This window comes from Lepidochelys kempii, chromosome 5, assembly GCF_965140285.1.
Source record: "Lepidochelys kempii isolate rLepKem1 chromosome 5, rLepKem1.hap1, whole genome shotgun sequence".
In the NCBI taxonomy this organism is placed as follows: Eukaryota; Metazoa; Chordata; order Testudines; family Cheloniidae; genus Lepidochelys; species Lepidochelys kempii.
The window spans coordinates 98,647,684-98,668,230 of record NC_136384.1 but is presented as its reverse complement, the minus strand read 5'-3'; the positions used below and the strand labels follow the sequence as shown (position 1 = coordinate 98,668,230).

Here is a 20,547-nt window from a genome sequence, read left to right as displayed (position 1 = left end):
CGAGGCCGGCAGTAGGGGGTGGGGCGAGAGGTTCCGGGTCAGGGAGCCACGTGCGGCAGCGGCGGCCCCAGGTGCGGGAGGATGAGTTCCCAGAGGGGGAACGTGGCCCGCTCGCGGCCCCAGAGACATCAGAACTCGCGAGTCTTCAAAAATGACAAGTATGACACAAGCGCCCAGCGCAAGGTACGGAGCGGCCGGGCCGCGCCGCGGGGGAGGCGCTGCTAGGGCCCCTGCGCCGAGGGCTTCCCCCGGCAGAGCGCTGAAGCGTCTCCGTGACCCCGGGCCGTCTGCAGAGCCAGCCCCTACGAGCGGGCCCGGCGGCGGGATGAGGCGCGCCCCGGTGTCGGGCGGGGCGGAAGTGGGGAACTTGAGCAGGGGTGCACGTGAGGTGCTGCGGCAAGCCCGTCACGTGCCCGTCCACTGGACCGTGCTGAGCAATTGTCGTTAACGTGCGATAAACAGCAGTTAAACCTCTAACCCGAGCACGGGCGATCGGGGAAGCGCTTGTTTGTGCTGGGCGGCTGGGGCGTGGGTGGGGCGCTGCTGGGAACCCCATAGCTGATAACTGTGGGTTGGGGGCCGAGGAGGTGGCGCGTTGTTTGTACAAGGGAGGTTTAGGGTTATGGGCAGCTGCCTGACAAGCTGAAATGACGAATAACTTCAACTGGCATCATTAAAAACCAGGCATGGGGCTGAACGCTCTCTCCAGCCCGCTAATAGGGGAGGGGATAGCTCCTGGTCTCCGCTTCAGCTGCTTTTGGCCTTCAGTTCTCAGCGTGTTGGCTCAGTATCAACCTGCCTAAACTGGAAGGTAAAGGGGCCTTGTGTCAGCCTAGCTCACGCCAAAAATATAGGGTTTGTGTAATAATACTGTTATAGCTCAAGGTCTCAGCACTTTAGAAACATATGCCTTAATTTATTAACACCACCTCTGGAAGCTAGGTAGATATCCCCATTTTACAGATGGGAAACTTTGCCATTAGATCATTCACTTGTTTGTTGCAGATGCAGACCAAAGTCTTTGAATGATTTCTGAACTTTATGAGAGGCTCTGGCCTACTTAAGTCGCATAAAACCATGCAACAGTCACAGGTTTGCTTAATGCTGAACTGACAAACTTCTTGTTTGGGATTTACTTTCAGTTTTAGGATTAATTCAAAACAAAAACTCATGTACACCTGTCAGAGTAGCAGCCGTGTTAGTCTGTATTCGCAAAAAGAAAAGGAGTACTGGTGGCACCTTAGAGACTAACCAATTTATTTGAGCATCAGCTTTCGTGAGCTACAGCTCACTTCATCGGATGCATACATGTGTGTACACCTCTGTAACAGAACACTGAATCAAACATTCAGATGGACCCTGATCATTATAACCTGACAGTTTCACATAGCTCTAGTTCACCACCCTGCGATAAATATTTAACTACTCATAACTAATTTCATTGACATTTATATAAAAACTGTTTCCTTATGATTTTTTGTAGTTACTGGTTATATACACATGTAACATTTCAATTGTTTGTAGTAATTTTTGAGTTGTGCAGCACTGAGCACCTTAATTAGGACTGTTTATTTTGATGATGATGTTGATCTTCTAGATAATGCATGGACTGAGAATCAACAATCTGAATTCTGGTCTGGACTGTTATTAAACTTGTTTGTGCCAGTGCATCACAACCAAAATATGCTGGCTCAAAAACAAAACTGGCTACTCTAATCTCTTTCTCTAAACCAGCAGTTCTCAAACTATGGGGTGGACCTCCCAAGAGAGGCGCAAACTGTGTGCTGTCTTTTTTTTTTAAAGAAAAAAACAGCTCTGGCTGTCAGCCCCAGGTGGTTGGGGCTTGTGCAGAAAATCTGTGCACACCTGGGAGGCAGGGATAAAGGGGACAGCTAGAGCCCTGCCACCTCAGGCTCTCCTCCCTCTCCCATTCCCTCACTGGGAGGTAGCCCGGCCTCAGGTTTTCCTTCCCCGCCCCCTCAATCCCTCACCTGGAGGCAGTGTGTCTCCAGCTGTTAGCTCCTTGGGTGGCAGCAGCAGCAGAGAAATAAGGATGGCAATAGGGTGCTAAGTTTGTGTGAAAAGTGATATTGACTCTTCACATTGCCACCCTTACTTCGATGCTGCTGCTGGCATGGCGCTGCCTTCAGAGCTGGGTGCCCAGCCAGCAGCTGCTGCTCTCTGCTCTGTCTTCAGATCTGGGTGGTGGTACTTGTGTGAGGAGAGGGGTGTAAATGACTACAGACACAAAGGGGAGGGTGGATGATCAAATAAGTTTGAGAACTACTGCTCTAAACTGAAGTTAATTAATATAGAGTTGTAAAAAAAAATCGTATTACTAATTTCGGGTGGCATTAAGAACAAAGGATTTATATTTCTTGTCAATATCTCAAGCCTACTTGAATGGATTTTGGAAAGGAAATAAGAAAAGGGAGATAATTAAATTAATACAAGGTGTTAGGTATAGTAGGTTGTAGGGAAAGCTCTGCAGGCAGTACAGGTGACTTTTCTGGGGCATCCAGCAGTTCTGACGATGATTGTTAGGAGCGTGGGGGGTGGTGGTGTCACTGCAGGAGTTGGGTGTACATTTTCCAGTTTGTCTAGGACACCAAAAATTCTAGAGAGCTAGACCTCAAGGAGTTCTGCACTAAACACAGTTTTAGGATCATTAGGAAAATTGTATTTGAATGTATGTCAAACATCTTTTTAATGTTTTCTAAAATTAAACTATATTTTATTAAAGTGGCAGATAAGTTACCCTTGTCACCAAAATCCCATGAACAAAGACTCATTCTTTCCAAAAACTTTTTAAAAAAGAAATTGGATTCATATTCCTGACCCATGCAACCTCTGAGCTGCTCCTTATTCATGACAGGTTTCAGAGTAACAGCCGTGTTAGTCTGTATTCGCAAAAAGAAAAGGAGTACTTGTGGCACCTTAGAGACTAACCAATTTATTAGAGCATAAGCTTTCGTGAGCTACAGCTCACTTCATCAGATGCATATCGTGGAAACTGCAGCAGACTTTATATATACAGAGAGAATATGAACCAATACCTCCTCCCACCCCACTGTCCTGCTGGTAATAGCTTATCTAAAGTGATCATCAGGTGGGCCATTTCCAGCACAAATCCAGGTTTTCTCACCCTCCACCCCCCCACACAAATTCACTCTCCTGCGGGTGAGAAAACCTGGATAGCCTTTTGTCTCTGGGGAACTGGTTTCAAGCGGTTTTCCTAGGCTTGGAACATGTCTTATACAGTGGAATTTCATAACTTTACATACAGTGTTGCCACGCATTTTACCAGGGCAATAATATTCAGTAGATTCTGAATTTTCAGATGATACCGCATAAGGCATACTTTGTACAACATTTATCAGAGTCTTGTAAAAAAGGATGAAATTAAGGGTACGGCCTGTCACAGCAAGTAAATTGCTTGTTTGGATATTTATCCTTAGGTTAGCATGATTATTAAATAATAGTACAAATATCTAGATATTCAGGATGGGCACTCAAGAAAAATTTGAAGAAAAATAAATATTTTGGTTCTAGTTGCATTGAAGTCTACACTGACCTTTATTTTTTATGGTGCAGTCCTAATTATATAAAATGCAACCAATAACTGTCAGGAAGACCTTGAGAACTGCATCAAGCTATTTAAGGATATTTCACTGTGGGTAGAAATGAGGCAATATCAATACACCAAGTGGAGTTTGCCACTGTGTCACAATGTTCCTCTAACTTTTTACATCCATGTGTGGAATAAATTTTGTTATGTGCACCAATATGGAGGTGATGCGGGGTGGGGCCGAGGGGTTCAGAGTGTGGGAGGGGGCTCAGGGCTGGGGCAGAGGGTTGTGGAGTGGGGGGTGAGGGCTCTGGAGCAGAGAATTAGGATGCGGGGCCTGAGGGTGGGGCTAGGAGTTTGGGGTGGAGGCTACCCTGGGGATGGGGGAGAAGCACCTCTCCCCACCTGTGCAGCCCTTGATAGCCTGCTGCACAGTTCAGAGGGAATTTAGGTGTTAAGACTATCTAATCAGATTAGATAAGCAAATATAGTTCATTTGGGACCTCACAGTTTGAGCTAAAGTGCCTAATCAGAACCCCAAATGCAACTGCTCTGCATTGTACAGTTGTGTATTTAATATTTTGAAATATAAGGTCAGAACCTTTCTTTGTGAATTGCTTTGTATTTATATTCTGGAATTAGTATTTTTTTTTCAAGATGGGATTAGGAAAAGTCTTCAACATACACAATCTTACGTGGTTTTTTTTTTTTGGATGGCCAGGTGGTTCATCTCTGGAGTTGACATTGCATCTATGCAAACAGTATTCTAGTGGTGTGGTTCCAAGGTTACAATATATGAAGCACAGAATTATGTCAGTCACACAAAATCAGACCACCTCATGCAAACATTGCTAGGACCTTTTGAAATATTGTATCTGTCCTTTAAATGCCTTAATGCTAGCTTGATAGAGATTTTATGAGCTGAGTTAATAAGTGTACTACATGTATTTGTAGCTAGATGACTTAATATTGATGACATGAATATTACTGAGGTCACCATTTCTAGAAACACATTTGACTTTATCGGAGTTTATGTGAATGTAATGTTCATTTAATATGTACTTACAAGTTTTTCCATAAAACTTGCAGATGTTAGACAATATATTTTAGGATACGTTTGTGAAAAATAGTGCAATTGGCATTAGCCGTTTAATGCCAGTTGTCCTTGGGTAGGAAGTGTGGCAGTGGGGAATGGAATGAGAAGTAGTAAACAAGGAAAATAGAGAAATACTGGGGGAAGTTATTGTTCTGGAGACAGCGACCCTTATCATTCACAGACCAGCAGGACTGCTGTCAGGAAAGCCAACCCGATTCCTGAAATGGCAAATGAGATGGCTGAAGGTTGAATCACTTGAGATCTGATAAGAGATTAAACAGGCAGACCCAGTTTGTCAGATTTATTTGAAAATTATTTAGATTCTATGCATCTTCTAGTAAATCTCCCCCAAATACTCAGGTATTTTCATAGGCCAGTTATTAACTAAACCTTTACCCACTCTCAAAAAGTAACCATATCAAACCGAACTCACAGAAAACTGGTCTGTTTATTTGAGGTGTTTTAGTAGCATGAAAATCCGTCATTTAAACGTTTAAAGATTCAATATTCATTTTTTCAATCAATAGGGTATTATTTTCCTACCTATAAACTCCTCTCTCTTTAGTATAATACATATATATTTTCCATTGGGTGCTAAATAAGACCCCACCCCTTCAACTGGGTATCTGCCAGTGGGACCAGAAGTTTGCCTGCATTGATCCAGTTGCAGGATCAGTACGCAAATCTTGCCTGTCATTTTATAATTGAGCTCTCAATAGATGTGATCTGATTTGGTGTCCTTTATTTTCTGTTATTAGTACCTTAAATTGACATGGGACCAGTTTACACTTGGACATATTTCTTGAATTAATCTTGTTACTGATGTGGTGTAAGTTTATATTGCTATCAACATTTAATATCCAGGTGTGTATGAAAGGAAAGCTGCTGCTGTTTTATACTACGAAGTACTTTAGTTATGGCTAGCAAATGTACTATGAGACTCTGCCACTTATACACTACATAAATACTACAGTTCTTACTCAGAGTGTTACACATTCACATTCTTTGATTACATATTGAGAGTTTGTCACTGCTGTGCAATTTTTTGTTGTTGTGGACTGACTTTTTATCCTGAGTCTGCAGATTCTGTAGTGAAATTTTAGTGTGTATCTTTATTTATAGCTGTCTCATATTTTAATTATGAAGGGTAGGGCTGTTAGTTTGCCTTTTGTGAATTTTACTAGAGGATGTTAGTTTGAAGTCATTGTTTATAGTGGCATAGGAGAGAGTGGCTTGGGAATAGGTTGTGGTCTCAGTTGTGATTATATCTACTTCTGTTCTGTATCATGGGAACCACTGCCAGATGTAAAAACAAAAGGTTAAACTGAATTTTGCATAGCAATGAGTACATTACCTTTCAGAACCCATACCTGACACGTCAAACAGCTACCTGAGATTAATGCACACTGACAATTTGTTCCTTGCTACTGCACCCAATCTCAGATCAGCATTTTGTAGTGCACTTCAAGAATGCCTGCCCCCAACAACTTTCAGTTCTACTCTTTAAGGAAGTTGCTCTTCATTCTAAAGTTTAAAAGGGTATCCCCAGAATATCTACTTGCTATAACTAATAAAATAGGGAGTGTACCCCAAAGAGAGCTATAATTTCATTGTCTCCACACTTTTTCCAAAGAGATGTGCCTGTATTAATCTACTCTTGCTCCTCCTCTTGATGTTTCTTCTCCCCTGCCCTTCATAATTTCCACATTGAGTCAATACTACTAGTGGGGGAAGGCTTTATCAAAAAATTGTTTTGTTTGGGTTTGAACACACTTATGGGTGTAATCAGTCTCATCACCTCTGCCAGAGCGTTCTTTAGCTGGTGACTACTACATTGCAAATGTTTCCTGCTCTGAGAAACTGACACGGACCAGTTAGCTACACTCACAGGGACACCACAACCTGTCTTTCTGGTTCATGAATGTGTATGAAGCCATTGGGAGTTTTAGTCCATTAATAATCTTATAGGCAGCCAGTGGAGCTTGTAAAGTACCGAACAACGTTCACTCCTGCCTTTGTTGATCAATAAACATAGTACACAAATTTGAATTGCATTCAACCCCCTGTTTTAATAGAATAACTGAGTTAAACAATTGAAAATGGAAGAAGTCATTCCATGCTCACTGCTTCTGCGCATTGATGAAGGCCAGCGTGAGTCTGAGGCTTCATGGTGCAGTGGTCAGATGCCCTCAGTTGACAGCAAGGTCACAGTTCTAGCATGGCTCTAGAATTTTTTGTTTTTAGCAGTATCACTTAGGTCTTCACCTGGGTTAGGTTTTTAGCTAAAAAAAGTCCCCTAAATAGAAAAAACTAAAAAAATCCCCATATTGCAGTCTAGATGTGTTTAAATAATAATAAAAACTCCAAAAAACCCTGCACTTGACAATGTGGTAATTTTTGGCTGGTTAAAATTCTTAAACCTTGACTGTAAACTAGGGCTTCTGACTTTTGGTTGTAGCTGATAAAAACCCTCCATACAAACAAAAAATTGGTGTTTATCCAATAAATACTGGAAATGGTTATGTGTAGACAAGCCCTAAGATGCAAGTGATGTGTAGAGTCACAACGTGGACTACAGAGATGTGATTTCTAAAGCACACTAAATGTGTTGAATATTAGTTAGTCCCTGTAGACCCTGCTGCTGCAAAGTAGAGATTCCCAAATGCACTTCAACATAGTGCTGTTTGAAACAGCAGTAATGTTAAAGGACACAAGAGTATATTACGAAGACATTACTCAATACAGTACATAAGTTCCAAAACCCTCTGATTTTTGGGCATCTACAGAAAACTTCAAAATTGCTAAAAAAAAATAACGCCCCAAAAGTGAAACTAACAAACCTCCAAAGCCAGAAGTCCTATAAATAACACATACAGTAGCTGGCAACTGCTCCCACATGTTTAGCTCTCTTGTGGTTCCACTCAACCCAGCCCTCTTACGGATTACTACATTTCACTTTGTCTGCTGCACAAACACAACAGGTTGGAATGGCATAGGAGATGCTGGCAAGGCATCAGAGGACAGGGGACAGACAGACTTACAAGCACAGGCAAGCTGCTATTCTCTTCCATTTCTGTATCGGATTTGAAATTGCCCTTTTGATTTTCAAAGCTTTGGATTGCTTCTGCCTTTCATGGACTGCAAATCCAGCTACACATCTGTGGGCTCACTTTGGTTTTATAATACAGGTCTCTTCTCTTTATTCATGTGTTTCACTATAGGTCTGGTAGGGGTTTCCACTTGCACTGCTCAGTCTGTTGAAAACGTTTTCCTGCCCCTATTCCAAACTACTTCTACTCTTTAAATCTGCTCTACTCAAAAAAAAAAAAAAAAAAAAAAAAAGTGGTATTGTGTTTTAGGGACCCAAGGTGATAAAATTACTTTCTTGTTTAGGCATCATGCATTTATTTCCATTGTATTTTATCATAAGTTGACTAAAAATATTTGAAAATTGTTAATGGTTATTAACAGTGGACAGTTTTCCTGAGGTTTTTTTTTTTTAAAAAGCTTTGAATGGAGTATCAAATGTCAGAGAAATCACACACATGTTGAATGCCAATCTTAAATCCAAAAGAAAAAGGAATCTTCAAATATAACTAAATATTAATTATGCCAGTGAAGATGAGATAATTAGACAAATGTTAATGATACTTTAGCTATTAAGAAATTGGACTAGTTCTTCAAATTGTAAAGTGATTTGCTGCAAAACAAAATTCAATTGTATTAAATTTATATTACCCTTTATTAAAGGTTCTCATGTGTACTGTTCATTTTAAATAAAAATCACTGGTACTACTCAGTGCATGTCTTTGTGGGAGAGGACCTTAGATGGGAGCTCTGTAGTTTCATATTATTCAAGCATATGTTGCTGGAAATGCAGAAGATTGGGCATATGAGGCATAGCTTTTTTTTGTCACCTGATCTTAACTTAAGGTGAACTTTGGAGTTTCAGTGTAAAAAGGAAAAGTTAAACTATGACTAATATGGGCAGGGCTGGGCACCCACTAATGAAGTGGAGGGATGGGGGAAGAGTTTATCTTTAACTGGTACGCCTGTGTTACTTGTATAAAACTAAATGTACTTCAGAAAAGAAAAAAATATATACAATACGCTGATTGCTTTCATTGCTGTATGCCAGTTGGTTTCTGCACGAACAGAGCTAATACAGGAAACCTGCTGCCAACAGGAAATGAGCATCATTCTTTTGTTTGGTAATTATAGTGTTCAGTGCTTTATGTCTCCATTAAAATGAACTCAGGGTTTCTCATAGCTTCACAAACAGGTATTTATCCATCAATTATGAATTATTTCCAACTAGTACTTGGAAAAGTATGTGTTCTTCAGCATTATTACATACATTGCAATTCTCTTGGGTATGACCTTTTGCATTCCAAGTACATTACACATTGCTGAGCTGATCTTTGTCATCACTCCAGTAATAAATGTTTTTTTCCAGTACCAGTCACAGCGTATTATTGGAAATTAGTGAAGTATCTGTAAGAGAGGCCGACTCCTTGTTTAAAAGTACACTGCTTAACAATAATGAGCTTCCTTCAACTCAGAAGTGTAGTGTTGTACCTCCATAACATACTAAAAATGGTTAACGATACTAAAATGCTCTGCCAAATTTTGTGTACATGCTGCAAAGCATGAAGGCACTACAGCTTCTCAATGAAACGGTTGTAAATAAAAAAAAAAACATGGATTGAACAATAGTGTTTTTCCCTAATCTTCCTAGAAATGGCTGAACTCTTAGTTGAAACTTTTTCAAAACATTCTGCCTTAGGCAAACACTCAGCATGGAAAACAGACTCATCAGTTTGTTTGGCAAAGTTGGAAGCATCTGAAAGCTAGGTCTTATAATGTGAAGTTTTGGGCAAACTTGACCATAAGTGGCGCTGCCTGCGCTACTAATATAATTAGTTTAGAATAAAAACCCACTATATTTTGAGACCAAGTTTTTATGTTTACTGTACTAAGGTGGAAAGTTAATCCTAGAATGAAGATAGATAAACTGCTTTTCAGAAGTTTAAAAAGCCATTGTATATAATAGATACTTAAATACAAATATATTCCATGTTAAGAAAATAAGGGTTAGTTGCAGTTCCATTAAAGAGAATGGTGAAATGGATGTTGATTTAAGTTGAGCAGGATCAGGCCTGAAAAGCTTTAGTTAATCTAAACATGACAATTAGATGAATTGCTTAGATGTGTCCATTCTCCAATCATTTTATGCTGCAGTAGTTATTTGCATAATTTTAATTAAAACCTGTAGTATTTAAGTGTTTCTCATTTGCATAGGAACAATCCCTTCTAACTCCATGATATTATTGTCAGCTGTAATGGCAGATCCTGGGGGAAAGACTGAGTTTAAGAACTGCCCTTCATGTGAGACAAATGTCTGTAAGGCTACTATACATAATACCTTTGATGCATTGGTGAGGAGCATTTACTCACCAGATGTTCAGTCCGCCTGAAGTTCACCACTTGGGCGTGCGAGGATCACAAGTAACCTCCAGTCTGTGAAGATGTAAGAAACTTACAGCTTCCAGGGTGGAGTTGGAGTGGCTCCAGTCCCTTTAAGTCCTGTTTTGGAGCATGTTAAAATCCAGTTCAGAGAGGTTTTTTTTTGTTTTGAGGTGGTAGGGGGAGCATGGTCTGGGAAGCCAAGGATTTTTGGACTTGGTACAGAAAAGTTTTTCCATTTAAAAAAAAAATTAAAAAAAATTGAAAAGTAGAGGAAGAGGCATTGCCATCACTCCAAGTCCCCTTTTAAGAAGTTTAGAGGTAGCAATTCTAGGAGGGAATCAGCACTGAAGACTTGAGTGAATAGTTAGATATCATGGTTCAAAGTTTGTGTCTGGGGCAGCCTGAGACCAAGGAAAACAATGGATTAGATTTCATGGTGACTAAAAACATTAGCTTCTTGTCTACATTTGTTTAGATTACTTTTACTGCTGGTGGAGCTACCTCAGTCCAAAACAATCACCATGTATACAAATTTCCCAAAGGAAATAAGGCCTCAGGCAAAAGGAGGAGGAGATGAAGGTAAGGGTAGGGCCTCTAGGTCACATCTGTGATGTGTGGGAGAGCCAAGAATTGTACCCATCAGGAGGAGATATGAATAGTAATAAAATCGATTTTGGGTGTGGGGGTGTGCTCTCCAGTTGGTTAGTTGCAATGGAAGACTAAAGGGAAATAGCTGTCTGGGTCTTATTTCTCAACTTGTTTGCAGGACTGTGGGAAAAATTGTTACTAAAGAGGTAGGGGTTATTATAGTGTAGAATATTTGCAAAAATATTCAAAACTACTAAGTAAATTGATTGGGCTTAAAGCAGGTAGGAAGGAAGGTAAGCTTCTTGTATTCAGGTAGAATAAAAATGGCTAAGGAGGTCAGAGAACTTAGAGTTGGTATTCCTGAAAGTGTGACGATTCAGTAGATAAAATGGACATGCACTCATCCTGAGGCTTATTAAAAGATCGAACAACCTATACTAAGGAAACTACTACTTTGCACTCTTAACGAGGACATCTATCTTAAATAGGTAGGTATGGAAGATTAAATTATGAGTGTTAGAATACACAACTTACTCTACATATTTAATATTTTAACCCCACAGGTAAGGTGACTCATTACAACTTGTGCAACCTTACTTCAGTCCCACCTTGTGCATATGCATTATGATACATGATATCTAGGTACTAGGGTTGCCAGTTTTGGTTGGACATATTCCTAGAGGTTTCATCACATGATTAATCTTTAATTAAAGATTAATCTTCAATTCCTGGAGACTCCAGGACAATCCTGGACCGTTGGCAACCATACTAGTTACAGGATACTGTTTTTTCACAGAACCCTTGCCTTGCTCAGTGTGCAGGATGGACTGTGCTTTTGGGTTGAAGCAGAATTGTGTAGTAAAGGAGGCAGTTGTCTGTAAGAACCACGTCATGGTGCAGAAGTTGAAAGATATGAGAATAAGGTAGTGAAATGTCAGAAAAGGATAGTCTCATGCTTAAGGCAGTTAAACGTTGCCCTGGAGCACTGGATTTTATCCCTGAGTCTATCACAGAGTTCCTTTAGGATGCTTGGCAAATCATTTAAACTGAACTTTTCAGTTGGCCACAAATTGTATGTTACTCACTTTCTGGGTCACCTTGAGACATCTGGGGACAGATATACAGAAGTGGTGAGTTCTCACAATCATAGCTGGAGTCTGGCTTTGAACATATTAGAGTGCTATAAAAATGTTAAGTATGCTGGAAAAAAAATCAGCCCATTGCCATCTTCAAATTAGACACCCCATCCCACCCTCCAAAAAAACAGTGGACTCTTGACTACTTTTGCCTTACTCTGCCTCAGTTCCCCAGCTATAAAAAGAATAATCCCAGTTACTTACCAGTGGGGTGTTGTGAAGATGAATTACTTTTTGTGATGCACTCAGCTACTATGTGGGACTGCCACAGAAAACTTCAATGAGGAAATTAAAGACTTTGTATTAAGGATAAGGTGGCTGGCATACATTAAGACCTACCCAGGGGCCACACATTTTATGTGAAGGATTTAAGGGGATGGGGAGTTGAATGACTATCCATTCCCTGAATGAGGCAGCAGGTCCCATGGGAAAAAAGTGTCATTTAAGGACTGGATCAAAATGCATATGCACAGGCAATCTTAATTAGGACATTTGCTAACTTTTGAGTGCTTGACATTGTAATATTAAAATGTAGAATTTGTTGGTGGTTTGAAAGAAGAAGTATACAAAATGTTAAATTGTGTAGTCCTAGAGTAGCTATTCTGATGACAGGCACTATAGCTAATATAATGGAACTTAATAGCTACTTATTTTATATTGTGCCTATTACCAGGACAGCTACTCTAGGCCTACCTCATTTTAAAAATCATTACATGTGCATACACAGTTAGTGTTGTGAATTAACATAAATGGAGAAAAGGCATGTATACCTTGTGACTACTGGGATGAAACCAAGAGGCTAAATTGTATAAGTCTGTCACTTATGCCCATCTTTCCATTTTATAATGGTAACATCTTGGAACATAGAGACCCTGAAGTACCCAATTTTTACTTTAAAAACCCCAAAACAAGACAACCCCAAAACCTTAAAATAGGCAGAGGACGCAGGGAGATTGGGGAACAATTACTACATCTGAATTGCTTTATGAAATACTACTATTGCAAGAAATTCTTCAACATAGCATACCGCTTTTTATAACCTCACGTTTTTGGCATGATATACATTTATGTGAGAGAACAGTCATTTACACGCTCTGTCTAAAGTAGGGCAGTTTTGGTGGGGCGGGGGCACACAATGGGTCTGGGGCTTCTTGGCACTATCACAGTAGAAACAACAATAGGATCCTTTTCACTCTGTTGGCGGAGGATGTGAAGAGTGAGAACTCTGCTCTAAGCTCTACTAGTGTGCTCTATGAAATAGAAGCAGGTAGAAAGAAAGGAGCCCAGGCTAGAGATACTGTTCCATAGCTCCACTGGGCAGACTGCTAGTGTGCTCTTCTGTTCCATCATGAGTAGATGCTTCTGAACTGTAATATTTAGAGGTGGTTCAATAGTCAATTGACTTTGTTGCCATTATTTCCAGTTTAATATAATTGAATATAGCAGTTGTCATTTAAATGGTTGCCATTGTCTCCTTTTGAAGCTGCTTACAGCAAACGTATGAAAACTATTCAAAAGCATAAGTGTTCAGTATTCTGAAAAAAACCTTAAATTTTTCATTGTTTTCTTCATATAGCTTGTAGCATTCATGGCTAATATAATTATCCACTCAAATATTTCAAACATGATATCTTACTCTTGTGTTTAGAAATAGTATTGACACTTTATTGAACATAAAAGATAAGAAAATCTGTGGTCAGTCTTTCATGGAGACTGGCTTCTATAATGAAACCGCTCATGAACAAGAAATGAGTAGCATACTTCTGTGTAATACCCATTATTCAGTCTCTCCATTTAAAAATATTAACAGATTTGATTTCTCAGTTCAGTTCTTAGTGGATTGATGTCATTACCAGAATTAATGTCATTGACAGTCCAAGGTGAAGGAATGAATATAAAGAATGTGCCTGATTCAGTCTAAGAAAGGGGAGCTGTTTAAGGAAGCCAAGGTTTCCTATGCCCTGGATAATTACTTTCTAGGGCAACCAGTGTTGTTTCATGTGTACTGTATTCTCACCTAATTCAGTGAATAGGACAACTTTCTTTTGCAACATGTACCTATACTAAGCTTTCCCTTATCATGGAAACACTTCTCTAGTTCAACTGATTCATTCCTTCTTAAAAATGAAATTAAATGTGGAAGGAAAGCAGAAGGAACTCTTTATAGGAATGAAGTTCATAATATGGAAGACGTGTCCTCCTGATGGTATAAGATGTGGCACTTCCATTTCCTCTGTGCTTTTAGAAAAAAGTTTGAAAAAACTTAATATACATTATCATTGCTAAAGCCTAATATAGTGTAAATTATAGGTATTAAGCTTGTAACGGTCTTCAGTGAGCAAAGCTGGTCTCTCAAAATCCATTTCTGTACCAAACACATGCATTTTACTCTGAATGGAAGTACTCTGGCAACATTTACCTTTACTGATTTTTAGGAATGCTTGGAAGTGTTCAGTCTCTTTATTACTAACATAAGAACAGGTAAATAGATGAACTCCTTGTTCTTGCACTGCCATTAGAATACATCTTCCCCCAGTACTGTAGCTGCAGGATATCAAAAGATGATGGGTGGAATTACTTCATAAGAGGCTTTTTTTTTTTTAAACTAAACTGATGAATAGTTGCTAATTGGTTGGTTTATAAAAGACGACACTTCAAGCACAACTTTTTTTTTTTTAGAAAATTAATGCAAAGCTTCATGATGGAGTGTGTCAGCACTGTAAGGAGGTCTTGGAGTGGCGTGTAAAATTCAGCAAATACAAACCACTATCAAAACCGAAGAAATGGTGAGTCAACAATTACTTCACAGCTAATCACTGTATAATTTGTACACCTCTTTTGGGGGGTGTATTACCATTTTTGGAAATTTCATTTTCGTGTGTAGAAGAGATATAATCCATATTGTATTGAGCTCTAAATTCAGTAGTCTGAAGTTCTAGGAAAGCTTATAATGTTTTTACTTTTTTAAAAAAAATTTTAAAAGTGTGTTCTCTTAAAAATGCAAACCATTGGGTGTCTTTTTTTTTTTAACTACATATATAGCACCTTTCATTAAAATACCTAAACAGCCTTACGCATCATAGTGCTTGTGAGGGACCTAATTATCCTAATCCTCTAAATAGACAAACCTGAGGCACAGAAACATAAGTGATTGTCCCAAGATTGCAAAGTCAGTCAGGGACAGGGAAACATCTCTGTTTTTCCAGTACACAAGATAAACTGGGGGGAAAGGGGTGGAATTTTTAACCAAATGAATTTATTTTTTCAATCTTGGACCCTATCAAACCTCATTCAGTACCACCAAATGAATAGGCATCTGACCGCTATTGGACAGGGGCCTAAAGAAACCCTTTTAGGGCTTAATTCCACTTTTTTAATGCAGGCAGAACTTTTGTTTGTAATCAGGCTTTAAAATAAAGTGTTTTGTTTCATAGGAATATATTGTATAAAATACAAATGGCCTCTATGCAGGTGACAAACCGTTTTCACTAGTAGATTTTTCTAGTCATTCATGGAGATGGAAGACCATTAAATCAACTTTATTTTCAAAAATTCTCTTCAGTAACTGAGATAGAATAGATGGTTCTGGCATTTATCAGATCTTCGTTATTCTCAACATATACAAATAAAGGCTGCCACTATTACAAACTGCTCCTTATAAATGGATGTCACTGAAGCTCTGTGAGGGTGCAGAGCTCAGCCTATGTAGATCTAATTGCAGGATCAGGCCAAAATATATAATTTTAGCTAATAGAATGCTTACTGATGTGCAGGTCACATTAAACAGATTAAAAGAAAAAGGAATGTTTTAAGAATATTTTTGGTGGAGTTGCACTGATGTGTGTTATTATGGGGGAACATTTAAGATTACAGTAACTAAATTCAGTTAAAACAAATTCTTTTGTTTTAATTTTCCAAAACTGACATTTAAAAGGTTAGAGAAATATGATAGTAGAGTCAATTAGTTAACATATTTCTTTAATATTACATATGAGATTGGCATATACATAGGACTTTATTATTATAGAAAGTAGTCTTCTCCCACTTTGGGGTCTATGAAACAATTAGACTTGTTATTGGAAAGTTTTAAGAATTAATTGAACATTCCAATTTGCTAACTAGCCAATCATTCTAATATTTTCCTTCTTAATAGCGTGAAGTGCCTCCAAAAGACTGTAAAGGATTCTTACCATATTATTTGCAGATCCTGTGCTTGTGAATTAGAAGTGTGTGCTAAATGTGGAAAGAAAGAAGAAATTGTAGTTCCGTAAGTACTTCTCAGAAAGTTTGATTACATACCTGCACTAGTTGTATCTCATGCATTCTTTTAACAAAATAGGTTTGGAAATTTTCATTGTTCTGTTGTATTTCAGGGCACATTTCCTTATGTTAGTATGCTCCTTAAGTAATCGGGACAGGATTCAGTAGAAGACAGCAACCTCAGTCCTACAGAAATCAGGGGTGAAACTCCCATTGTCATTAGTGGGAATGAGATCAGACCCAATAAGACTTTATTTTAAGTTGCAAAGGGTAATTGCATATACTTTGGAACTAAGCCCTCTAAAATGGACTAAAGTTAATTACCATAAAATATGCACAAGCTAATTTACTGTTTGAATTTAATTTGTCATCTGATTATTCAGTATTACAGTAAGCAGAAAAAAGAAACCAAACAAGGGTTGATAGAGAGCATAGCAACTATGCTATTTAGTGTTTTTATTGCTCGGGCCAGCAGTTTCCCTTTACTGAGCATCATGTATTAATTTGCTGGTATGTGGCTTATGGCAAACAACAGTTGATTAGATAGATAGAAGATAGATGGATAGATCTGTCGTCCCCGTGTTCCCCCCCCCATAGAGTGGTTTTATTTTTATTAAAACCACAAAACCAAAAGTTCCCCCTGCTCCACTCCCAGTTTAATAATTAGATCCTGAAAGTCTGTCAAATAAGACTTCTGTGTTTCCTTTTAGGATCAGTAAAGGACCAGAGAAGACGGAGAATGAGACTACTGGAAATTGCCAAAGAACGCTCCGTAGAAGAGATGAGTCAGAGGAAAGTGATGAACTGGATTTTGATATTGACTTAGATGGCATGGATGATAAGAATCCTGACATGCTCGAGGAACATTTTAAAAATATGAAGTTTGAAAGGACAGACGTCTGAAACTGTTCCTGTAGAATCTTATATGAAAGGCTAAAGTTCTAGTCAGGAGACTGTACAACTGAAGAAAAAAGTCAAAGTGATACCTACCTAGTATTTCCACGAGGACAGTTCAGTCTGACATTTGAGTGCTTGACACACTGCTAATATAAATGTTCCATTTTATATTTGAATTTTATCACAAATCTTTATGCAAGAGTGGGATTCCGCAAGAAAAAATTGTCAATTTCTGGTATGCAGGGAGTTATGGAGCCTTTCCACTTCCAGGTCACTGGTTTTAAAAATCATCCTGATCGGAAATGCCTGTCATGTGGTGACTATTCTGTTGTTTGTGCAAAGTGAGTTACAGATCTCAGGCCAAAGTATTATGGACAAATGGCCCTAGCACAGGAAGGAAAGGTAAACTGTCAAAAATAGTGCTAATGAATGAGTCTAGAGACTAAGCTACTTTCTTAGTCATGTTAATATGCTCCAGAACAGGGTTCTGTGGACTACTACCACTACCCCCACACTTGCTGCTCATCTCTTGTGCGTAAATAGAGGATCTGTATGCTGTTCGGGTACCTCTCGTAAGCAATAGTACTTCAACTGAAGTCGTGTCATTAACATTTAAAATGTTAAGGGACAAGTTTGTATCTTTAGAAGATTCTCGGTGTGTAAAGACCACAGGCCTATTGTTTTTGGTTAGGGTATAGTTTCACACAACTGATTTTTCCTTTGAGCTGTATTTCTAATTCAGTTTGCGTTATGATTTGAGAAATAAATAAATAGTGTCCTCTAGTGACAGTCACATATAACTGCATTTATTTTTCAGCTGCACTATTGCCAGGTTTGAACTCTAATCTAGTTCACGCGTGTGTTTTTGTAGGAACAGCCTTTCTGAAATTAAAGCAAATCAGTTTTCTACATTATGGAGAAATAACTAACTATAAAATATGGACTAGAACATCTTAATGGGGAATGCTTAACTAAATGTATTGGACTAGAATAACCCTTTTATTACTTGAATTCAGTAGCACCTCTTGGTTGTGTGCTTTGCACCCGGAAATACTGCTGGAATTAGAAAGTGTTTCATCTGCTATGGCAATAGATTCCAAGGCCAGAAGGGACAAAGTATTAACCACAATTTTTACACTAGAGAGCATTTAAATTAACCACATATGGCTCATTATAGAATTGCCCAGTTCTAAGGGACCTTGCTCAGTGTACACAACTGACCTACCAAACAAAGTGCCATCCCAGATGCCCTGTCCGATTATAGGAGCAGTGAGCCAGAGGTTGAACTTCCTCACACCCCACTTGGAAAGTTAAGAGGTGGAGCCCAAAGCATGTGTGGTTTTTTTAGCCCACGTAAGGCAACAAGGGCTGGCTCCCAGTAGGTGGGAACTACTACCATGGATTTTTTTTTAGCCAAGCAATTGCCATAGAATCTAAATTGTAAAAGAAATTGCATGCAGGCTGCCAGGGAGCGCTGAGCATAGAAAGGGCAAAAAATGAGGAATAAAGAGCAGCAGCATTCAGAACCAACCTATTCTGTGTGGCCAACCACATTATATTGTATGGAAACATTTCCCAGCCTTGTAGAAGATTCTCTTCCCTAACTTGAAGATTCTGTTTAAACAATAGTTTAAATTTGCATTTAAACACAAGTAAGAGAGGAAGTAGTAGTATAAAGAGGGAAATGCTTTTAAAAGCTCTGAGTGCTTTGGAGACTGCATTGTCCTCCTCAGTAGGGAAGTGAGACTTACTGGATTGGATAGTAACTTCTGGCGAGCTAGTCAGTGTGGCCATGACACCTTTTGGTGGGGGGGTTGGGAGGGGGGGCAGAAATGAGAAGACAGTAAAAGCAGGTATTTTATTTGGCTCTATAAACAGAAAGTAGATAGTCCCTCCATACCTGTGCTGGAGTCAGAAGACAGGATACTGGACACTAAAGCATATATGTGGGGTGTTGGTAAGGAGTAGGTTATTGTAGTTCTTACCCAGTTTTGATGCAGAAACTAATTGCAAAACTTGTAATTATTAAATTGGAGAAGGAGATGAGCTTTTTTGTTATACATGGAACTCCACACTGGATTCCAAAAAATGTTTTGAGGAAAGTAGGAGAATTGCATGGAAAAGGAGAAAAGTTGGGAGAGGCATAAAAAGACTTCCATGCAAGGAGAGGTTGAAAGGATTAGGGGATGATAGATATCCCAGTGCAAAAATGACAAGGGGTTTGGAGAAGGTAAAATAGGTGCTCCTTCATAACACAAGTCTGACAGTCCCAGGCAAAATAATGGAATGGCTCATGTGGCACTGTTAAAGAAGGGTAATATAATTAATGTCAATCAACATGGGTTTGTGGGAAATAGTTCTTGTAATCTCATGCAAAAAAAAAAGAGAGGATTCAAAGAAAAGCCAGGAGAATGATTAAAGGATTGGAAGATATGCTCTCTCATGAGTGAGCTCCTTGAGTCTATTTAGCTTGTCATTCCCATAACTGTTTGCTAAGATCCCTATGAAGGTACTTACAGAGTGAACAGAATTTTGATGAAGGGTCTTCAAACTATCAGAGATAATATAGTCCAGGGGCTGGAAGTTGAAGCTAGACAGACAAATTTTAGACTGGAAATAAGGTGCAGAATTTTAACAGTAAGGGTAATTAACCATTGCAGCAACTTGCAAAGGGTTGTGATGGATTCTCCATCATTCAGAATTCTTAAAATCAAGACTCCTGAAGATGCGCTTACCTGAATCATACCTATTGAACTTGAAGCAGGAAACTCCTATGGCCTGTGTTGTGCAGGAGGAGAGACTAGGCTATCATTTCTGGTGTTAAAGTCTGATACTAGCCACTCAGAATACAAGACTAGATGAATGTCTGGTCTGTTCCAGTAAGATAGTTCCTGTCTTACCTAGTATTCCTGCAAATATGCATATACTGTTTCTCGATGGTTTTATATAGATATGTACGGGGGTTTAAACTTTGTCTTGACCACAGAGGAAATACTTTGATGCTGGACAATTTTTTTTTGTTGCACTTTGCACAAGCACCACTGCTAACAATCACAAGACTGATTGCCTCATGCAAAAGATCACTTGGGTCTGATCCTGAGTTGTGCTGAATTCAGGAGCCAGGCTCATTTGATGGTTAGCATCAGGTTTGGATAAAGTAGTGTGAGAATTAATCATACACTCTGACTTCATAACTCCAGCAGCTGGAGTTATGAAGATGCCCTGTAATTAATTTGTCTGCAGTAAAAAAAACATGTTTTTAAACGCAGCTACATAAAGTTGTCTTTAAAAGGATATTCTGTAGTGTGTGTGTTGCATTTGAAAATCTGGAGATCGTAATTGCATGTTTTGACATGACTAACTCCCATTTACTTTACATTCTTATAGCAGGAGAAAAAGAAATCTTAAGCATCTAGGACAGTAAAATATGAGGTATTTGCTGGGGTTAAACTTAAGAGTGCCTGTTTCAGATACATGTGAAGTATGAGCTCTTTTCTGAATTTAGTCAAGAACACTAGTGTAATAGGCAACTC

At 39.0% G+C, this 20,547-nt stretch overlaps 1 protein-coding gene across 2 annotated transcripts; it reads left to right on the top strand.

The window, feature by feature from the left end:
* The first annotated feature begins 13 nt into the window (after positions 1–13).
* On the top strand, positions 14–20,308 carry C5H9orf85 (chromosome 5 C9orf85 homolog). 2 transcript variants are annotated; one of them, XR_012159075.1, is made up of 4 exons: positions 14–183; positions 14,537–14,643; positions 16,062–16,124; positions 16,828–16,853. XR_012159075.1 is itself a non-coding variant. In XM_073345147.1 (4 exons), the coding sequence occupies exons 1-4, from the start codon at positions 82–84 to the stop codon at positions 17,018–17,020; spliced, it is 516 nt and encodes a 171-aa protein (XP_073201248.1). In that variant the 5' UTR covers positions 14–81; the 3' UTR covers positions 17,021–20,308. The 2 variants fall into 2 exon arrangements, 1 of the variants encoding a protein (XP_073201248.1); XM_073345147.1 differs by having other exon boundaries at positions 16,011–16,124; positions 16,828–20,308.
* Positions 20,309–20,547: the final 239 nt, after the last annotated feature.

Coding starts and splice junctions, on each gene's coding strand:
- C5H9orf85 (XM_073345147.1), top strand. CDS start 82: ATGAGTTCCCAGAGGGGGAACGTGGCCCGCTCGCGGCCCCAGAGACAT. Junction 184..14,536: donor ACACAAGCGCCCAGCGCAAG/GTACGGAGCGGC, acceptor TTTTTTTTTTAG/AAAATTAATGCAAAGCTTCA. Junction 14,644..16,010: donor CTATCAAAACCGAAGAAATG/GTGAGTCAACAA, acceptor CCTTCTTAATAG/CGTGAAGTGCCTCCAAAAGA.